Source organism: Mycteria americana, chromosome 5 (assembly GCF_035582795.1).
Source record: "Mycteria americana isolate JAX WOST 10 ecotype Jacksonville Zoo and Gardens chromosome 5, USCA_MyAme_1.0, whole genome shotgun sequence".
NCBI lineage: Eukaryota > Metazoa > Chordata > Aves > Ciconiiformes > Ciconiidae > Mycteria > Mycteria americana.
Window position 1 is genome coordinate 18,146,856 of NC_134369.1, and position 17,080 is coordinate 18,163,935.

Below are 17,080 nucleotides of genomic sequence, written 5' to 3' on the forward strand. Positions count from 1 at the left end.
ATTACTGTTCCAAGACTGGCCCCTGGGATGAATGGAAGAAATTACTCTTCTGCTGCATGTTGGTATTTTAAGCATCTGATCTTAGTACAAGGTGTGTTAACAGCAATGGGCAAGATAGAATAACCAAAACACTTTCAGGCTCACAGCAGCTTGGTTTTCCTGCAATATCAAGCTTGCTCTGTAAGGGCCACTAGAGCAACAAGTTTTAAGGTTTGTCTTCGCTGCTAAAAATAATTTGAGATTACCTCACCCAGAAAAGGGCTAACTGCACTGCAAAACTGCAGTGACGCTGGTTTTACAGCAGACAAGCCACCCCTCCCTACAGCGTAAGTATTCAGGCATCTGCAATGCCGGAATGCCAAGCCCTCTCCCCTTTGCCTGGTTTAAAAACATATGTCTACACACAAACTTCTCTGCTGATCTGACTTCAGTCTAATCCGTACCTGAAGGTAGAACTGCTGTGAACAGAGGGCTTTAAAGTACACCACACGTGGAAATGCAGAGGCTCTTTCTCTCCCCTTAGAGCTAGTACCTCAAGCAGCTGAAGAGCTATTACCTCAAGCAGCTGAAGGCTCATGCAGACATTGCTACATTATTTATACACAGATCACATTTTCCCCTCTTCTCACCGGGACATATTATTTACAAAAAATAAAAGTCAGGTTCTCATATAATCACAGAGCTCAAGTAATTTAGTCATGGAATTACAGGGCCTAATCCAATACACAGAAGTCAGCTCCTTGGCTTTAGTAAGTATTAGATCAGATCCTCAATTTTAATTTCTGGCCTGGATAACACTGCTAATATTAAGTAGAGCAAACATTCCTTAAGAATGATAAATACCACATCAACTGCAAAATAAGTCTGTATATCAGCTTATTTTAAGTGAACTTGATCTTTCCCCAGCCCTCACAGTATAACTACAAGGTGTAGGCTTGCATAGGAAAAGTACTGAGATAATCAAGTGAATTAGCAGAATGAAACAGACATAAGAAGTCAGATCTTGTCTAATGAGAAAACCTTGACTTTTTGGACTGTTTATCCTAGTTTCTGAGCTCCAGGACCAGCTTCTCTGGAAAAAAAACTACGCCATAACACTCTACCAAGGCTAATATTATTTTATGTCAAATAGTTATGTCTTAAAACCAAGGATTTGTTGGCTACAAGCCAAAGCTGAGCTGCTCCTTTCATTTAGTCTATTCAGGAGAGTTGGGGGCAGCGTGGCAATTCATCCTTCAAAGTGTAAGAGGATCACCCAACAGATACAGTTGTGCTTGATATTGCCTAGAGGTCCACATGAGGCAGCTACAAATGAGGGACTATAACAAATACTGACATGTTTCAGTAAGTTTCTTATGCTTGTCTGTAGAAGAACCAAGAAAGAAAAATTTATCCTCAGATCAAACAACAATAGGAAAAAACCCGAAGAACAAACCTGTTAGAAGCCCCAGGCTGAGTAGGGAGCATGCAGATAGAAAGAGGTGAGAGGGAGGTACTGAGAGATTTTCTCCCAAATAGTGGGAATTTTAAAATTACAGGGTTTTTTTTTTACCAAAGCAAATCTATTTCATCTGCCCTCTGCCCCAACACATGTACACACATGCATAAAGCCATAGCGAGTTATTCTTGTGTCCAGGCTCTTTTCAACTACTTCAGCCTTGCAGAAGTCTGGCGCAGCAAGGAAAGCACCGGCAGTGCTCAGGCTTTGCTGCCACCGTGCTGCACCCTACACACATCACTCTCTTGCCTTACATTCATTTTTTTATTTTTTAAATTACAAGATCTGTTTGTCTATGTTTCCTTCATTTGGCAGAACTGTTTAGTGAATGCTACCACAACAGTGAGGAGAGAGCTTTTGCTCTGTTAGTGAGGAAAAATCAGTACTGGAACAAAACCACTTGCCTTCAGCTGGCTACAGAAGCAGATGCAAAGTCTTTCTTTGCACATGATGGCGTCCAGGTAAGTTTTACAGACCCTTCCCTCACCACCTCTACCCCCATGGCCTTTAAGCATAATGTTGGACACAGAAGAAGATAGCACAGCAACTGAACAACCCCATGAAATGTATTCCCGTAAGAGACATTCTTTGGAGAGGGGACTCTTCCCTCTCCCTAGCACCATACGAAGAGGACGTTATACCGCATCCTTGACAAAGCAACACAGTTCCCCCTTTCTCCTCCCTTTCATCCAGCTGGCCTGCAGACCAGTGCACTGAGGAGAAGGTTTAGCCCTTATTCCATCCTGTGCTTTTTCTTCCTTCCTTGCTCACAGAGAAGCATCAGGAAAGCACTTTGATCTGCCTGAGGCATAATGAAGCTGCTCCAAGATGTGAGGTAACTCCTTGTTCAGGTTCAAGGAAGAGCTCACTGATAAAAGTTAAATCAAATTACTATTCAGCTTTGCCCTCACAGCCTGAGTTCTCTCCACACACACAAAGCTAAATTAAGAGTGATGGTGCTTTTAGCTCCCAGTGCCTGACTTGCACTTTCTTAGGACTTAAGCAACTTAGTTGCTTAATTCCACTTGACTTGCTGTTCTTTCCACTGTCCTGTTTATAACTCTTTGCATACTCAACAACATCTGCAGAAGGACATGCAGAGCGCCTGTTTGCTCTGAAGGTGTGCCTGCTCTTTAGGTTTCCAGAGCATTCACTGTCTTAGGAGCCACCGAACATGGATGCACTTCATCTGCATGTATGTTTTTGTGATGTTAAAGCCATCTCTTGTTTTCTTGACTTTCAGGCCTTCCTGACAAAAATATGGTGGGGAGACATGTCTACAAGCACACAGATCCTGAAGTTAATCTGTGGATTCTGGTGTCCTTTCCTAATCTACACAAATTTAATAGCATTCAGGTACAAACATAACTATTTGGGTGCAAGAGATAAGTAAGGGATGAAAAATAAGCCATAAAAAATATCCAGATTCAAAATTTCTCACTTAAGTGATAAAAACAGTAATATTGCCTCAGAGTGTCAACAGAAGGACTGCACCACTATTAACCAAATCAGTTTTCTATGGGACTGAGTGATTTGTGTGTCCTATGCTAGTGCCTATTCTAATACTTAAAAGATCAGTGCCGCAGTTTAACATAGATCAGTTCTATTTTGCACAGTCCACAGAAAAGCCTGTTGGAATTCTGTCAGCTCCAGATTCTACACAGTAATGTGTAGAATATCTCCAGGTATAGCACCATCTATTTCTAGATTTGGAGATGCCTGGTTCAAACCTCAGTATCTTATCTAGAAAAACAGCCATAATAAAGAAGTATTATCAGCCACAAGCCTTGTATCTTATCAAGTAAAACAGCCATCACAAAGCAGTATTATCAGCCACAAGCCTTGATAACCGTAAGTCAAGCTTAAAAACAGAGGACTGACATGAAATCAATTAAGATTTTCAAATTCAATGTCATCTCTTTGTTAGTCTTCTGCAGGCATAGCTTTGGAGTTCGTAGTTTTCAGATTTTTGTCACAGTGAAGATGGCTAGGATCTTAGGTTTTCTTAAAAACAAAAACCAAAAGAAAAGAGCAGCCAAGATGCTCAGGCAGTCATAAGAATCCAGGAACTGAAACTTTAAGAAAACCTCCTAATATTGTGAGAATCATATACAAATCATCAGAATTGGCATTATGGAATGACATGCTATTATGAAATACATGTTTCTTAACTGTCAAACTACTTAAAAAGCAAGAGGAAAACTTGTTTGGCACTGCTGACTTAAGACTTTCCTTCTGCCAGTATCACTAAAAATGACCTTCTTGTGAACCTGGCAGCCACTATGACAAATTCAAGTAATTTAATGTGAAATTTTGGCAAAGTTTTCATGGAAAGGTTTAAATTATGATTCATAATCAAAGTCAGCCTTTCCAAATTTGTTCTGTTGAGGACATTTTTTGCCTCCTTTCCCTGGAAATGCAAGAGTTGATACCATGTTCCCTACTGCTTCTGGCACTTCCTCTCTTAATTGCTACTAAGAGTAACCAGGAACGGAGCATTGTGGTATCGTCTTCTAGGGCTGACTGAGGGGTTTATTTCTGCTCAAATCCGAAGTAATTTGAGGAAACTGAGCATCCTGCTCCATTTTGTGAAGCATGCCAATTATCAATGCTCTGAATCTTGCGGGTGACTTCTGCCTTCTCCTTAGAAATAAACAGAATTTGCAGAGGTAAGGATTACACATTATTTGATAGCTTCTCAGTGGAGCAAGTCCAAGATAAGTACATGCTAGCAGTTCTGTATGAATGCAAATGTAGTAGTGAAAAATTGTTAACCATCATCTTTCAACTAATGAGTTTATTTCCTTACAGTGAGGAAAAACAATCAAAGAATGAGCCAGAGCCATTTAGAGAGCTGGACAGTTTAGATACAGAGAGGACTCTCTTTTTTTCCAAGGAAGAAGATAGGTAAGTTTAAAACCATTAGTTAATATAATTTTTGTGACAACAATCAAAGAACAGGACACTTCTTGTGGATCAGTGAGCAGCTAATGATGTAAGGAGCCGCTGAAGGACCAAGAAATTCATTACTCCTCAGAAAGTGCTGTGCCCTCTGATTATTGCTGTTGTTGCTCTCTAAAAGGAATACAGAAAACAAACAGGGATATATCACTGTTTTAAGGAAACACAACTGTACTTGTTCTGAGCAGATAATTTCTACAGAACAAGGAATCTGCTTAATACTTGGGGAATCAGAAAGCATTTCTTGAGATTCCCTTCAGCTCGTGATGGCTGATATACACTGGATTTAGGAACTAAGCCCCTATCAGATTACTGAGCTGAGCAGAAAGAAGGTTCTCAGCAAAACCTTACATTATTGGAGGGCATCACTATATACTTTCCTACACAGGCAGCAACAGAATTACTTGCAAACATCAGTACCTGGGAATTTTATATTAAGTCAGCTTTCCACCATACTAGTGCTCTTCATTTATATTTTAAAAGATGGGCCCTGAGGAACCTGAAGTACAACAACAAACTTATGATTTAGAGGGAGCATTACACAAATGGGTAACTGAGCACAAAGACTTTATCAGTTGCTTGTGGTCATTCATAGATCTGTGATGCAGAACTTCTGAATCCTACCCTATACCTCTGCCACACACTCATCACCAAAACCTGGGATGCCACAAGGACTTAAGTCAGGAGAGGAAGACTTTTGATTAGCACAAAATCCTCTTAATGGCTAAATAGTGCTAAATAGCCACTTATATTAAGCATGTGCTCTTCAGTAGTTTAAAGAGACCTACAGAAATACGTGAACAACAGTAGGAAGGAAGCATCATCCACAGCATGAAGTGTTGGACCAAGCCAGAGTTATTAGGTTCTATTTTTACTTCTGGCATTTAACAGCCGGTATATTGGAGAAAATCATTAGTTCTTCTCTCTCCCTCCCTAACCTATAAAATAGGTGTAATCTGCCTCTTGGGAGCTATTTGTAAGCAATGTCAAAAAGCACTTCCATATCCAGAGTGAAGCGTGGTTTGGTCATTACATTGTGCATTCCAATTGCTATTATCTTAGCAATTTATTTTAACAAAGAGGATCTCTCCCTCCCAGATCTATTTCAGCATCTTACGCTAAAGCTGCAATTATCTGTTTATGATATTAGCCTGTTACCATGGGAATGTATCTTATGATGTCATAAATTGAGAGGTAGTACAGAATCAGGCACATAGAAAAGACTGGCTGTGAGGAGAAACTTTTCATTGTAACAAATGTATTTAATAATTAGCAAGAATGTCAGGGGAAATTAAAAACCAGTGAAGAGTCATTGTTTATTTTTTGTGAGGTGAAACAGAAAACATACCCTAGTGTGCACATCCTTCATTAGAGATCACACCTCTCAGAGTCAGAAATTAAGAGATCCAATAACATCCCTAGCTTACACAGGAGAGCAATTTATGTGGAAACAAAACCTCACACTAAAATCAGATTGCTATCAAATACAGGTAACTTGCATTCATCTGCACAGGATAATTTCCATTGCCAATAGATAGCACTTCATGTTCCAAAACACAGCCAAAACAGCTGTAGGTGTACAGGTCAAATTTCCCTTCAGTTACCAAAATACTTGCATAATTCCACAATAGTCAGACTACCTTAATAAATAATTTATGAGGTCAACTTCTTTTTGCTAAAAGGCTTCTATATTACTTTTTCTGCAATTTACTCTAATTTAATCATAAAGGGCAAGATGACAGTGCTTACAGTTGTGTAAAGGACTAAAGTATTCCTTCAGTAGTACTCTCAGACTTCAGTAAGGATAGTCAAGAAACACAGGCTTAGTGCGATCCAGCACTTTTGAGACTGGGTCAAAAAGAGGAATTGTTTAAAGTCACAGCAACAACAAGAACTTCTGCATGCAAACACTGCAAGAAATTTTTAGAGCCAAAATAATTAAGAACTGACTTGCAAACTACATTGGCCATTTCCTTTTCTTTCCTATCATTTAGGATGATGAAGAGCACTTAGCCCACTTCCCCCTCTCCTTGTGTATTTGCACAGTGTTTGTACTACATGCAGGAAGACAATGAAGTTACAAATAAAATTAACCCAACAAAACTGAAATAACAAGAATATGCACTTAAGTCTGATGTGACTTTGTTTTTCAAAACCTTCTTTTTGACTTGAAATATTTCTGCTATGGTAATGTGATTGCTCTACTTCTACAGTCTGTCTCCTTGCCACCCCCAGCATCTGCCTGTTACTATCTTACAAGAAGCTTCATATAAAATAATACTGAGCCTATTCCCATGAACTAATTTTAGGAAATTGTCACCAACCCTACATTCTTTTTGTTTTGCAGAGGAAATGGTAAATTGGAAAAGCAGAACCCTTCTGAAAACACACTGTGGGCGACATTCATGTTTACTCGGTGGAGAAAATTCTGGAGTGCCCCTGTAACTGTATTTATGGGGAATGTTATAATGTACTTTGCTTTTCTGTTTCTATTTACTTATGTCCTTTTACTGGACTTTAAACCACCTCCACCTGAGGGACCATCTGCTAAAGAAATTATACTTTACTTCTGGGTTTTTACCCTGGTCTTGGAAGAAATCCGACAGGTCAGTAACCTACAACGTCTTAGTAGTAACACAGTAAAACTTAAGGCAATATTTTGAATAGATTTACAATCTCTGTTACTGCACAAGCTTGAAGATTTCAAGTGTCAGCTGCAGTTTTGCACAGAAAACCAATACAGAAATTACCTCATCCAAAGCACTCCACCTCTCTCTCCCAGAGCAAGCTCTTCCTCCACCATATATATGAACCTGTAGCTCCACTTCTGTTTTTCCATTCTGCTCCAGCCATAGCCAAGTCAAGTGGGCTGCTAAGATTCACACGTCCTTCACTTTGCAAAGTATCTCTCTGATTTCCCCAGAACTAGGTCCTCCCACCACAAATAATGCAAGTTGGAAGTTTCCTACACCTGGAAACACAGCAGACAAATCTACATCCTCTTAAGAGATTCTTCCCCGCTGGGGACTGTTTAAAAAAACCAAGTAAATGAATTCAGATTATTTGTGTTTTTCCTCAAATACTTCTCAACTCAAAACATTAGCAGATCTCTTTTTGGTGTGCTTTTCTTAAAAAAAAAAAAAAAAAAAGAAACAAAAAACCCTGCTCCATTACTCTCCCAGTTACTGGTTTTGGAATATCCTCAGCTCAACAACCGAAAAAATGTACGAACAATGGTGCTAGTGTGTTGCCAACTGTGGGTGCATAAAGCTGTCCTCTTTAGACATGAAAAAGCAGTTATGAACATTTACTCTGGAAGAACAAATAGGTGTTCATTATTTAAGCAATAGGGATAGTGAAGAGGATCCCAGTTTGTTACAATTTATTTGAAATTATGCAGCAAGGCCATAACCAGAGGAGGACATGGAAAAATTTGGATCAAAGAACATTTCATTATAAACCTGTAAAACATGAAGAATGCCAGGTTAAAACCCAATTAAGAAACCCAAGTCTTTGCCTACAAATCAAATGCGCACTCACTGACAATTCCAGTATACAAATGCCAAATCTGTTCATGCTGTTTAGATAGCAATGTTTAGAAACTGAACTTTGACTGGAAGCTGTATTGTTTAACAGCCCGAATGCTGACAAAATCTTAAATCAGGCCTCAAAAATTCTTAAGGCTAATATCACAAGAATAAAAAGATTTGATTTTTTTTTCTTTTTCATCCAACTTCTGTGTTTCAAGACAGTAAACCGAGCTTATATTTTCAAGCTTTTTACCTATTACATTAGGAATTTGGTTTTGCTCTTTGCAACGAAAGAGAAAAAGGAAACAGGTGTTATGTTAAAACTCACAATGAAATAGTGAAACTGCAAACAGATCAATACTGATGATTATTTCTCTTTTTCAGAGTTTCTATACAGATGAAGACACAAATTTAATGAAAAAATTTAAGCTGTATGTGGAGGATAACTGGAATAAATGTGATATGGTGACCATCTTCCTCTTCATAATTGGGGTAACCTGCAGGTATATATCTGTTCCATGTGACGTGGTCAGCATCAGTAACAAGGGCTATGTATGTCAACTGACAGGAGAGTCTCATGCGCATGTGAGGACAGGCTGTGACATTTACTTTTACAAGCTTTGAGACATGTTTCTGTAATAAAAGCCTCTAAAATTCTGTGGAATCATAGAAGTTGCTCCAGAGACCACAAAAAGACATATTGGTATATTCAAACCATGTACAGAAAAGCTCTGCTTTTTTTTTTTTTTTTGGTTTTGGCAATCACTTTTACACGATATACAATATCTTTTTTTTTTTTTTTTAAAATAAATCTCATTGAAGCCAAGACAGAGAATACAGTGTCCCTCCATCTTTTGGCTATTTCTCGTCAATATACAGACATTATGTTACATTCCTCTTACAGCCCTGAAGCACTTGCCTTTTCCTAACTAGGCTATGCCCGGAAACTGAGAAAATACTTCTCAGCAGTACTTGCTGAGATCTGATATTTCATTTCATGTGTTCTGCAGGATGCTGAACTCAACTTTTCAAGCTGGCCGTACAATACTTGCCATTGATTTTATGGTGTTTACACTTAGACTTATACATATTTTTGCAATTCACAAACAACTTGGACCAAAGATCATAATTGTGGAAAGGATGGTAAGTGTGCAATCTCTCTCAGATAATACCTGTGCTTTCTGAAAATTGGAGAATAGGAAATCTTCTCTTTACAAAGGAAATCAGTTTATAATCTACCTTTATATTTTTAAGGCTTGTCATTTTGCATATATTCCCTTATTTATCATGAGTATTAGATGCAGTAAGTTTGAAATAGATCCTTCCAAAGACCTCTGTAGTAATAAGTTGGTCCCAATTTACTAATCCTTGTACCCTACCTAATAATTTATCCTCAGATCTGGCAAATGAAGAGTAGAGTGTCTTTGACTTACTGCTGTTCTTCCTACTTCATAAGCTGTGTGCATTCAGAGCAAAGACCTCAGACAGACGACAGGCCATTTACAGAAGGGCAGGGCGTTTACTGAATGACTCTGCTCCACTTGGGGAAACATTATGTTATTTGCAAGAAGTGTGAAAAAAAAAATCTGTGAAAAAGGATAGTTGCAAGTTTCCCACAGGAGTTATTCTTACCTGTACTTTGTAGCTCCAAGTTACAATGAAAACGTATTGTACTTTGTGAGCATATGTTGGAAGATGTCGATAAAAGATTTTTATTTATTACCAGTTTCCTGCAAGAAATGAGACATTAGGACTACAGTTACTGTGCTTGGGTATGTGTTGGTATGTTGAAGTAGTTTTTTATTTAGGCATGTTAATCCTCTAGGCCAATTAGCTCATGGTAACTGATTAATAGGAGTTGATCTAATTGTAAGTGCTGTTATAGAATCTACAAGTATTTGATTTGTGACTCACAGCAGAGCTCAGTAAAAGCCCTACAGTCTAAACAAGCCTATACATTGAATAAACATAACTACCAAGCTATTTGGATTTGTCTACTAATGCAATAACTGGAACTCTAACATGACATTTGCTTGGAGTAGCAAAAGGGTAAATGGCAAATAAATATTTGTTCTTGAACATTATCTGGCTTACAGCATTAGTAGACTTCTATTGTAAGGGAACAAGTCAGATCTACAGCTCCTAACCCTTCCTTGCTGCATACCAAGCTAAACCAGGGCATTGAACAAATGTGGTGATGTGTCTACTACGTTGGCATCTTAAGTCATATGAGATAACACACAGCTTAAGATGCAGCAAATAAGAACATAAACAGCAGCCTAGAGAAAACCATGAAATGGGACCTTTCATCTTCCGCCCATCCAAGCCAACACAATGCCTTAGCTTTGGTAGTTCAATGTTATACCTTACATCAAATGAAAGAACAGTGCAACTTACTTCAGTAAATGATACCTTCTTGAAAGGTTCATCCAGTGGGTTCAAGGAAGATCATTTCCCTTACTTAAACAGAGAAGCAATCCAAGATTGTCCCTTATTGTCTTTCTCCTTTTTAACCTTGCTAACAGAATTGCTGAAACAAGTCTGGTAGCTGCTAAAATGGCAGTTCAATGCCAGAACAATGCCCGTTCACAGAGAGACCACAGATTGGAAAAAAATATTTCCAGACTTGCCACCGCTTTTTCGTAACTATGACACCATTACAGTCCTGCAGCATTGCTAAATTTTAAATCATCCAGAAAACAAAATAGATTGGTGAAAGTCAGAGAGACACCAACTAGGTCTTGCCTGGCTTAGATACCGTGTTTTTTAATAGAACTCCAAGTAACATGCTGGAGGTCTGAAATGCCTATGCTTTAGGGTAACTGCACAATCCAATAATCTAATTGAAATGAATCTACTGTCCCTAATGAACTCTGTCAGATTAGATGGGAAGAGGATGAAGTGTTCCTGTTCCACCAGGGAAAAATTATTGCACTTGAAATACATATTAGTTGGGGTTTTTTTAAGTGTTTTAGGATGCAATTACTTCTGCTTCTGTAGAGAAACAGAATGTTTACAAGCAGGAAGTCCTGAAAACAATCCCTCAGATGCATTACTTACCTTGAAAACCCAAGACAGAAGCTACCTGATCCTTGCAGCCTTCAATGTCTGCTCTATTGGTGATTCAATATTCATCAATGAGCACTGACTGTTACCAGGACTCACTGCTGCAGCAGAACTCTTGTAATTCACAGTAAAGCAGTCGATGGTACTGTGAGATCTCACAGAAAATCTGCATTTAAAAGGTACAATGAGATTCACTTAAAAGATAAAATGTATTTCATTTTTAAATGTTAGATGACTGAAAAGCAAGGTTTTAATTTAAAACAGGCCTTTATCTAAATGAGCTGTCAAAGAAAAATGCTGATTACAGGCCAAGAACAATATGATAGCAGCAAGGTCAAGAGAGAAATTCTGTGCATGGAACTGTATCCTATTCCATCTCCTTTGACTTAAACAAGCTTGTAAAGAAACAGATTTATTTGAGTTGTTTTCATTCAGAAAGACTACTGTTCTTTGACTATGCTATTACAGTCACCTCTCCTCCTTTTCTCCCCTCCCCCTCTCTTTTTTAGATGAAGGATGTTTTCTTCTTTCTGTTTTTCTTGAGTGTGTGGCTCATTGCCTATGGTGTGACAACTCAAGCTCTACTTCATCCTGATGACAGTCAAGCAGAATGGATATTCAGAAGGGTGCTTTATCGTCCCTACCTTCAGATATTTGGCCAGATTCCACTGGATGAAATAGACAGTGAGGAAATTTCTTTCCCCCCTAACTTGACCATTTTTGAATGCACACTTCTGATTAGAGCATGGAATTCCTTTCCAGTATTGGTTTTGTTTGTTGTTTTTTTTTTTTTAATCTTTGTCTTGCAGGCCAAAGCTTTCACATTACCATGATATAAATAATGTATTTGCAAGGAGATAATGTGCATTGTGGAATTACATTAGAGCATAAGGGTGGGCCCTATTTAGACAAGCTGTCTGAAATATTCACACAAGGATTTGCAGTTTTAAAGGCTGGCATAGCTTCTTTCACACCATTTCTGTTCAGTTTAACCTAGACCCAGATAACCTCTGTAAACTGAAATAATAGCACCTCCATACATTTTGGCAGTAGTTTAACGTGACAGTGTTAAAGCAGTACAGTTCTGCCCATAAGCAAACACTTATGTTTTAGAATAAATATTCCTGTAGAGCATTTATTGACTCTGGAGGTAAAGCTGTCCAAATCAAATAAAGCTAGTAATTGCATATGTGCCACATTTCAAACAAAAAATAATCACAAGACACGGAAATACTTGGACATAAAAGTTCAAAGGCAACATTTCTCATAGGTAAGCAGGTAAAATACAGAATAGGTCATCTCCCAAAGAAGTCTGAAGTAATGCCAAAGCATTTAGCCCGAATAACAGTGCTAAATGTCAGTGGCAATATTGAGGTAGGATTCAAACATGAGGTAATATAGATGGAACCAAAAAAATCCCATAGCAGCAAACCAGTAAGCATTCCTTCATGTTCACTCTGCTTAGTAAGTAAAGGCATATGTCTTAGAAAAGCCAAAAAAGTCTGAATGAGACAAGAGAGCAGGGGTGTGATTCATCTCACAACTTTAAATGCCTACGGTGTAAACATGCACAGCACAACCAGTCACTCTCATTTCCATTAAAGCAACTGGAGAGAAACAAATATTTCTGGAATAGGATTAATCTCATTTGGAAATAGGTCAGATGTAGCATTCCCTAGAAATGTGTGTTTCTCTCCATTGAGACTCCAAAGGGTGTCTTCACCTGGATAAATAACTGGTTAAAAGACAGAGGAAAAAAGAATTAATTACATGGGCAACTTCCAGAAGGGAGTCATTTGTCCTGGGGCCCTCTGGGGCTTATTCTGCTTAACATCTTTATGAAAGATACGGAAAAGGAGATGGGTAATTAGGGGGACAAAATTTGCTGATGAAACTACATTACTGGGTAGTAAAGACTAAAGCTGACACCTAAGAGTTGCAGAGGACCCTCATGAGTGCTAAATCATCAAATGAAATTCAGTGTAGATAAATATAAGGTAATGCACTTGCTGAAAGCAGTCCCAGCTGTGGTGAGCTTTGATATAACTGTGTGCTCTAAGGAACATGATCATGGGGTTATCCTTGGGAGTGAGGAAAAGAATTATTAGTGAAAAAATGGAGAACAAAAAAGTAAATATCATTATGCTACTCTAAATTTGTGGATTTAATTCATAGCTAGAGACAGCATACAGGGCTAGACCTCTAGTCTGATGCAGTAGAACCATTCTTACTAACCTCGACTGCAAGCTCAGATCTACAAAGTAGTTTAAATTTAGAAGAAGGAACCCCATTCCCAGCTTTTATTGAGTTTTCTCCTCTAACATGCGTACCAGCATGAGGACTGCGAAGACACAAGTATGTGTGGCAACACAACTGCTAAATACTCAAAGGTGGTTTGACTTTGGGAACTCAAAACTAGTCTAAAAAGGATACAGCCTTTTCAATACAATCCCCCTTTGCTGAAAGTTACTAAAAAGCCAGTTACGGCCTTGTCAATACAACCCCCTTTTGCTGAATGTTACTAAAAAGCCAGCTGTGACAGCCATCTTGCCACTGAATGAGCAGCCAAGTTGTGGAGGTCTGCATTGTCCTCGGGTTGCAAACCTCTTGCACATTAAAGCAATGTCTCTTCATGTACACAACATGATCACATTTTCACAAAATTAAAGACATTGGATATTAGTTCACATAAATGATCTTTCAACTGCAAGAACTAGCTCAGTAGTTCAAGCAAAGAACTGGCCTTTTAGGGTTAAAGAGAGTCTCGTAATTTATGGTCCTGCTAGTAGTCAACAAGGGCAGTACAAAAATACTACCACAATATTGGGTTTAAGCTTTTAATGACTGTAAAATATTCAGAACAAAATTATGCTGCCAAGTTAAATCTCATTTTAGTAATCAATATCATCATTGTCCTTGATTTGCATCTTAACGGTAAAGGTACTAAATATATGCATCCATCCATGTCACTAGTTTTTTAAAAAAAGACATGTTTAGAGATATTAATTCAGTTTTTATAGCTATGCATTGAAATAGCTATGAAATGCATTACTTCAAACCTCAGGAACAATTTGCAATTCTTGCCATTCTTTGTTGAAAGTCAGAGATTTGCTCACCAAAATGCCAAGCTTTTGTCTCCACTCTAAGAAATACATGTAGCAGTAGGATTTGTCAAAACTATTCTTTTATTTCTCTATCTTCCTTTGCAGCATCACGAACATATCCCAGGAACTGTACATTTAATCCACTGCAGATTCTGCAGGAGAACTCGCCATCGTGTCCTAATAGCTATGCCAACTGGCTCGTCATACTTCTGTTGGTCATCTTCCTACTAGTCACAAACGTTCTCCTTATGAATCTCCTGATTGCTATGTTCAGGTAAGAGCGATTTCAGTAAGTATCAAGACAGAGGCTGCAAAGGTTTAACTGAATGCCCACATTTACTACATTGCCATTGGCCATTCATTTTGGAATACGCTAGTAATTTTCCTAATGAATATTATTTGGGGATTAATAGGTAGACTTCTGTGATCATATAGTTCTTAAATTCTCATCATCCTTACTCTAGCCACATTAAAGACAAGAAGAAAAGAAGCCTCTCTGACTGCTAAAAATTCAATTAAACATGCATAGAAGGGTCTGGATCCCTGGCTGTGCTGCAGCACGAGTCTGCAGGTGCAAAGCAGCTGTAAACTTGGCAGACTTAACAGTGGATAATCTGCACATAGGGGAAATGCTTGATGTCCAACACAGCTAATAATGATTCATTTGGTTGAAGAACTGACGTGGCATGTTTGCTAATCTTGCCTGAGTGAAGTGGAATTACCTTTCTTTTAAAAAAACCCCAAAACCTAATGTATTTTTTAACATTTGAAGACTGCAACTGCAATTATTTTAATATCTAAGAATTGGCACAAACTTTAGATTAAATTAACACTACTTGCTGAGCTTGCTCTTCCTTTTTTAAAGTAAATGTGAGACTAAATTTTGTAATAATAAGCTTTAGCTTGTTGCGGTAAAAACAATTACATACTTTTTTTCCCCCAATTACAGTTACACTTTTCAAGTTGTTCAGGGCAATGCAGACATCTTCTGGAAAATTCAGCGCTACAACCTGATTGTTGAATATCATGGCCGGCCTGCGTTAGCACCACCATTTATCATTATTAACCACATAACTCTGGTTCTCAGAAGAATCTTCAACAAAATGGAACATAAAAAAGAACATCTGGGTGAGTTGTTAACAAACATCTAGCAACTGGAGACCCTGACACTCTCCTAGCACATTCTGCATAAGCAAAACAGAAGAGCAGTTAAGATTTCCTTAAGCCAAGAGTCACAATTTATTTTTAACAAAGAATGCCAGGAGAGTACAAATGAAAAATTAAGGCTTATAATGTATCCTCTACTATAAACAGTTTCCCACAATGCATTTCTTTATCCACCATAGTTATTACAACAAAGGTGTCGATATGAAACTGGTTAAAGGGATTTGATTTTTGAAGAGATAACAATGGATAGGTTTAATGAATAGTTATTTCATTTGCTCCTGAATTTTAGTAATTATTAAGTACGGACAACCCTAAAAACATATGTCAAGTCTAAAAATCTACTAGGATCAGTAGAATTTCCCAATAGAGACATGGAGACAGAGCGAGCATGCTTAGAGAAATGGTGGTCCCTTAAAAGTTATAATTAAAAATTACAGAAAGCATTTGGAGTGATGGCAAACTTGGCCCATCTCATTTAATAGTGTCTGATAATAAGCCTATTTACTCCTCATGTGCAGGCTGATAATGGGCTTTGGAGCAGAACTGTTGTCGGACTGGACCAATTCAGAGCCCTTTGACTAAGCTCCCTTTCAGACTCACTGCTTCTGGCTATCAAAGTATACTGCCGAAGATTCTTCAAGAAAAAAAGAAAAATTCTTTTTTCCCCTAAGAAAGCAAGTACCTGACTGCTCAGGTTATAGATTCTGTAGCATTTGGAGCATGCAGCAAGTGTGTCCTCTTACGAGTCTTTAGGAAGATACAAAACTAGTATGTTACATTAAAAATATGTCTGTGAAATTGAGGTTTGTTGTTGGCTGGGACACTTGACAACAACAGGCTTTATACTTCAAGGTGGAGGGATTTATTCATAGTTTGTCCTTCCTATTTATAATTGTTCTAATAAAGAAGCTTAGATTATAAAGTGCATCTGAACATAAAGCTCTGCTCATTAAATACTTTGGGGCTAAAATATGTCAGAAGTCCAGTAAGGTTGTAAATGAGGTTGTAGTCCAGTAAGGTTGTAGATGGAACCACAGAAATTGGTCCCTGCTGTTCTTTAGAAAACTCAGGAGTCATGTCTATTGCCTTCCACCACAAGAAAAAAAAGTAGAAAACACTTATTTTACACTGCATTTTCATAACATGACAATCCTGAAATGGCAAAGGGCCTGCAATGGCAAGACTTTATTTTTCTTTAGCATAGCACCCTTCCATTACTAGTATAAGAGAAAATAGAGTAAAATATAATTCTTAATTTTTTTTCCCACAGAAAGAGAACTTCCAGTTGGCCTAGATCAAAAAATCATAACATGGGAGCTGGTGCAAAAAGAAAATTACCTTGTAAACCTTGAACAAGAAAGGAAAGAAAGCAATGAAGAAAGGCTGAAAGCCACATCTAATAAGTATGCTATTCTGACCCACAATAAGTGTACCTTGCAAGTCTTCAGCTTTGAATGAGATAAACCTTCAGGTGCTTGTAAAGCTTAAATGAAGAGTCCAACTAGAATGCAGTTAGGAAATATGCAGTCCATGAAAAAATGTGAGAAACCAGCATCACTATGGTATTACAAGAGTTTTTGGTACTCTTGAAGTATGTACAGACCTGTAAGCTCCAGCCAGATCTTTAGCCAAGCTCAATGAAAATCATATTCATGAAAAAATGGTGGAAGAATAGTTCCTTTGCTATACTGCAGTGCATGTACTTCCATCCCCTGTAGGAATACAACATAGACTTTTGAATTAGACTTTAAATG

At 38.0% G+C, this 17,080-nt stretch overlaps 2 protein-coding genes across 2 annotated transcripts in view; one reads left to right on the top strand and one right to left on the bottom strand.

Moving 5' to 3' along the window:
• Positions 1 to 17,080, bottom strand: part of TSSC4 (tumor suppressing subtransferable candidate 4) — a 62,618-nt gene that overhangs the window by 34,197 nt on the left and 11,341 nt on the right. The gene's annotated exons all lie outside the window — the stretch shown is intronic.
• TRPM5 (transient receptor potential cation channel subfamily M member 5) overlaps positions 1 to 17,080 on the top strand; it is a 43,273-nt gene that overhangs the window by 22,132 nt on the left and 4,061 nt on the right. The window contains exons 12-21 of the mRNA XM_075502318.1: positions 1,814 to 1,959; positions 2,742 to 2,854; positions 4,310 to 4,405; positions 6,807 to 7,065; positions 8,374 to 8,492; positions 9,000 to 9,132; positions 11,565 to 11,739; positions 14,265 to 14,433; positions 15,109 to 15,287; positions 16,597 to 16,729. Of these exons, the coding sequence (XP_075358433.1) occupies positions 1,814 to 1,959; positions 2,742 to 2,854; positions 4,310 to 4,405; positions 6,807 to 7,065; positions 8,374 to 8,492; positions 9,000 to 9,132; positions 11,565 to 11,739; positions 14,265 to 14,433; positions 15,109 to 15,287; positions 16,597 to 16,729 (1,522 nt within the window). The remainder of the gene's footprint in view (positions 1 to 1,813; positions 1,960 to 2,741; positions 2,855 to 4,309; positions 4,406 to 6,806; positions 7,066 to 8,373; positions 8,493 to 8,999; positions 9,133 to 11,564; positions 11,740 to 14,264; positions 14,434 to 15,108; positions 15,288 to 16,596; positions 16,730 to 17,080) is intronic.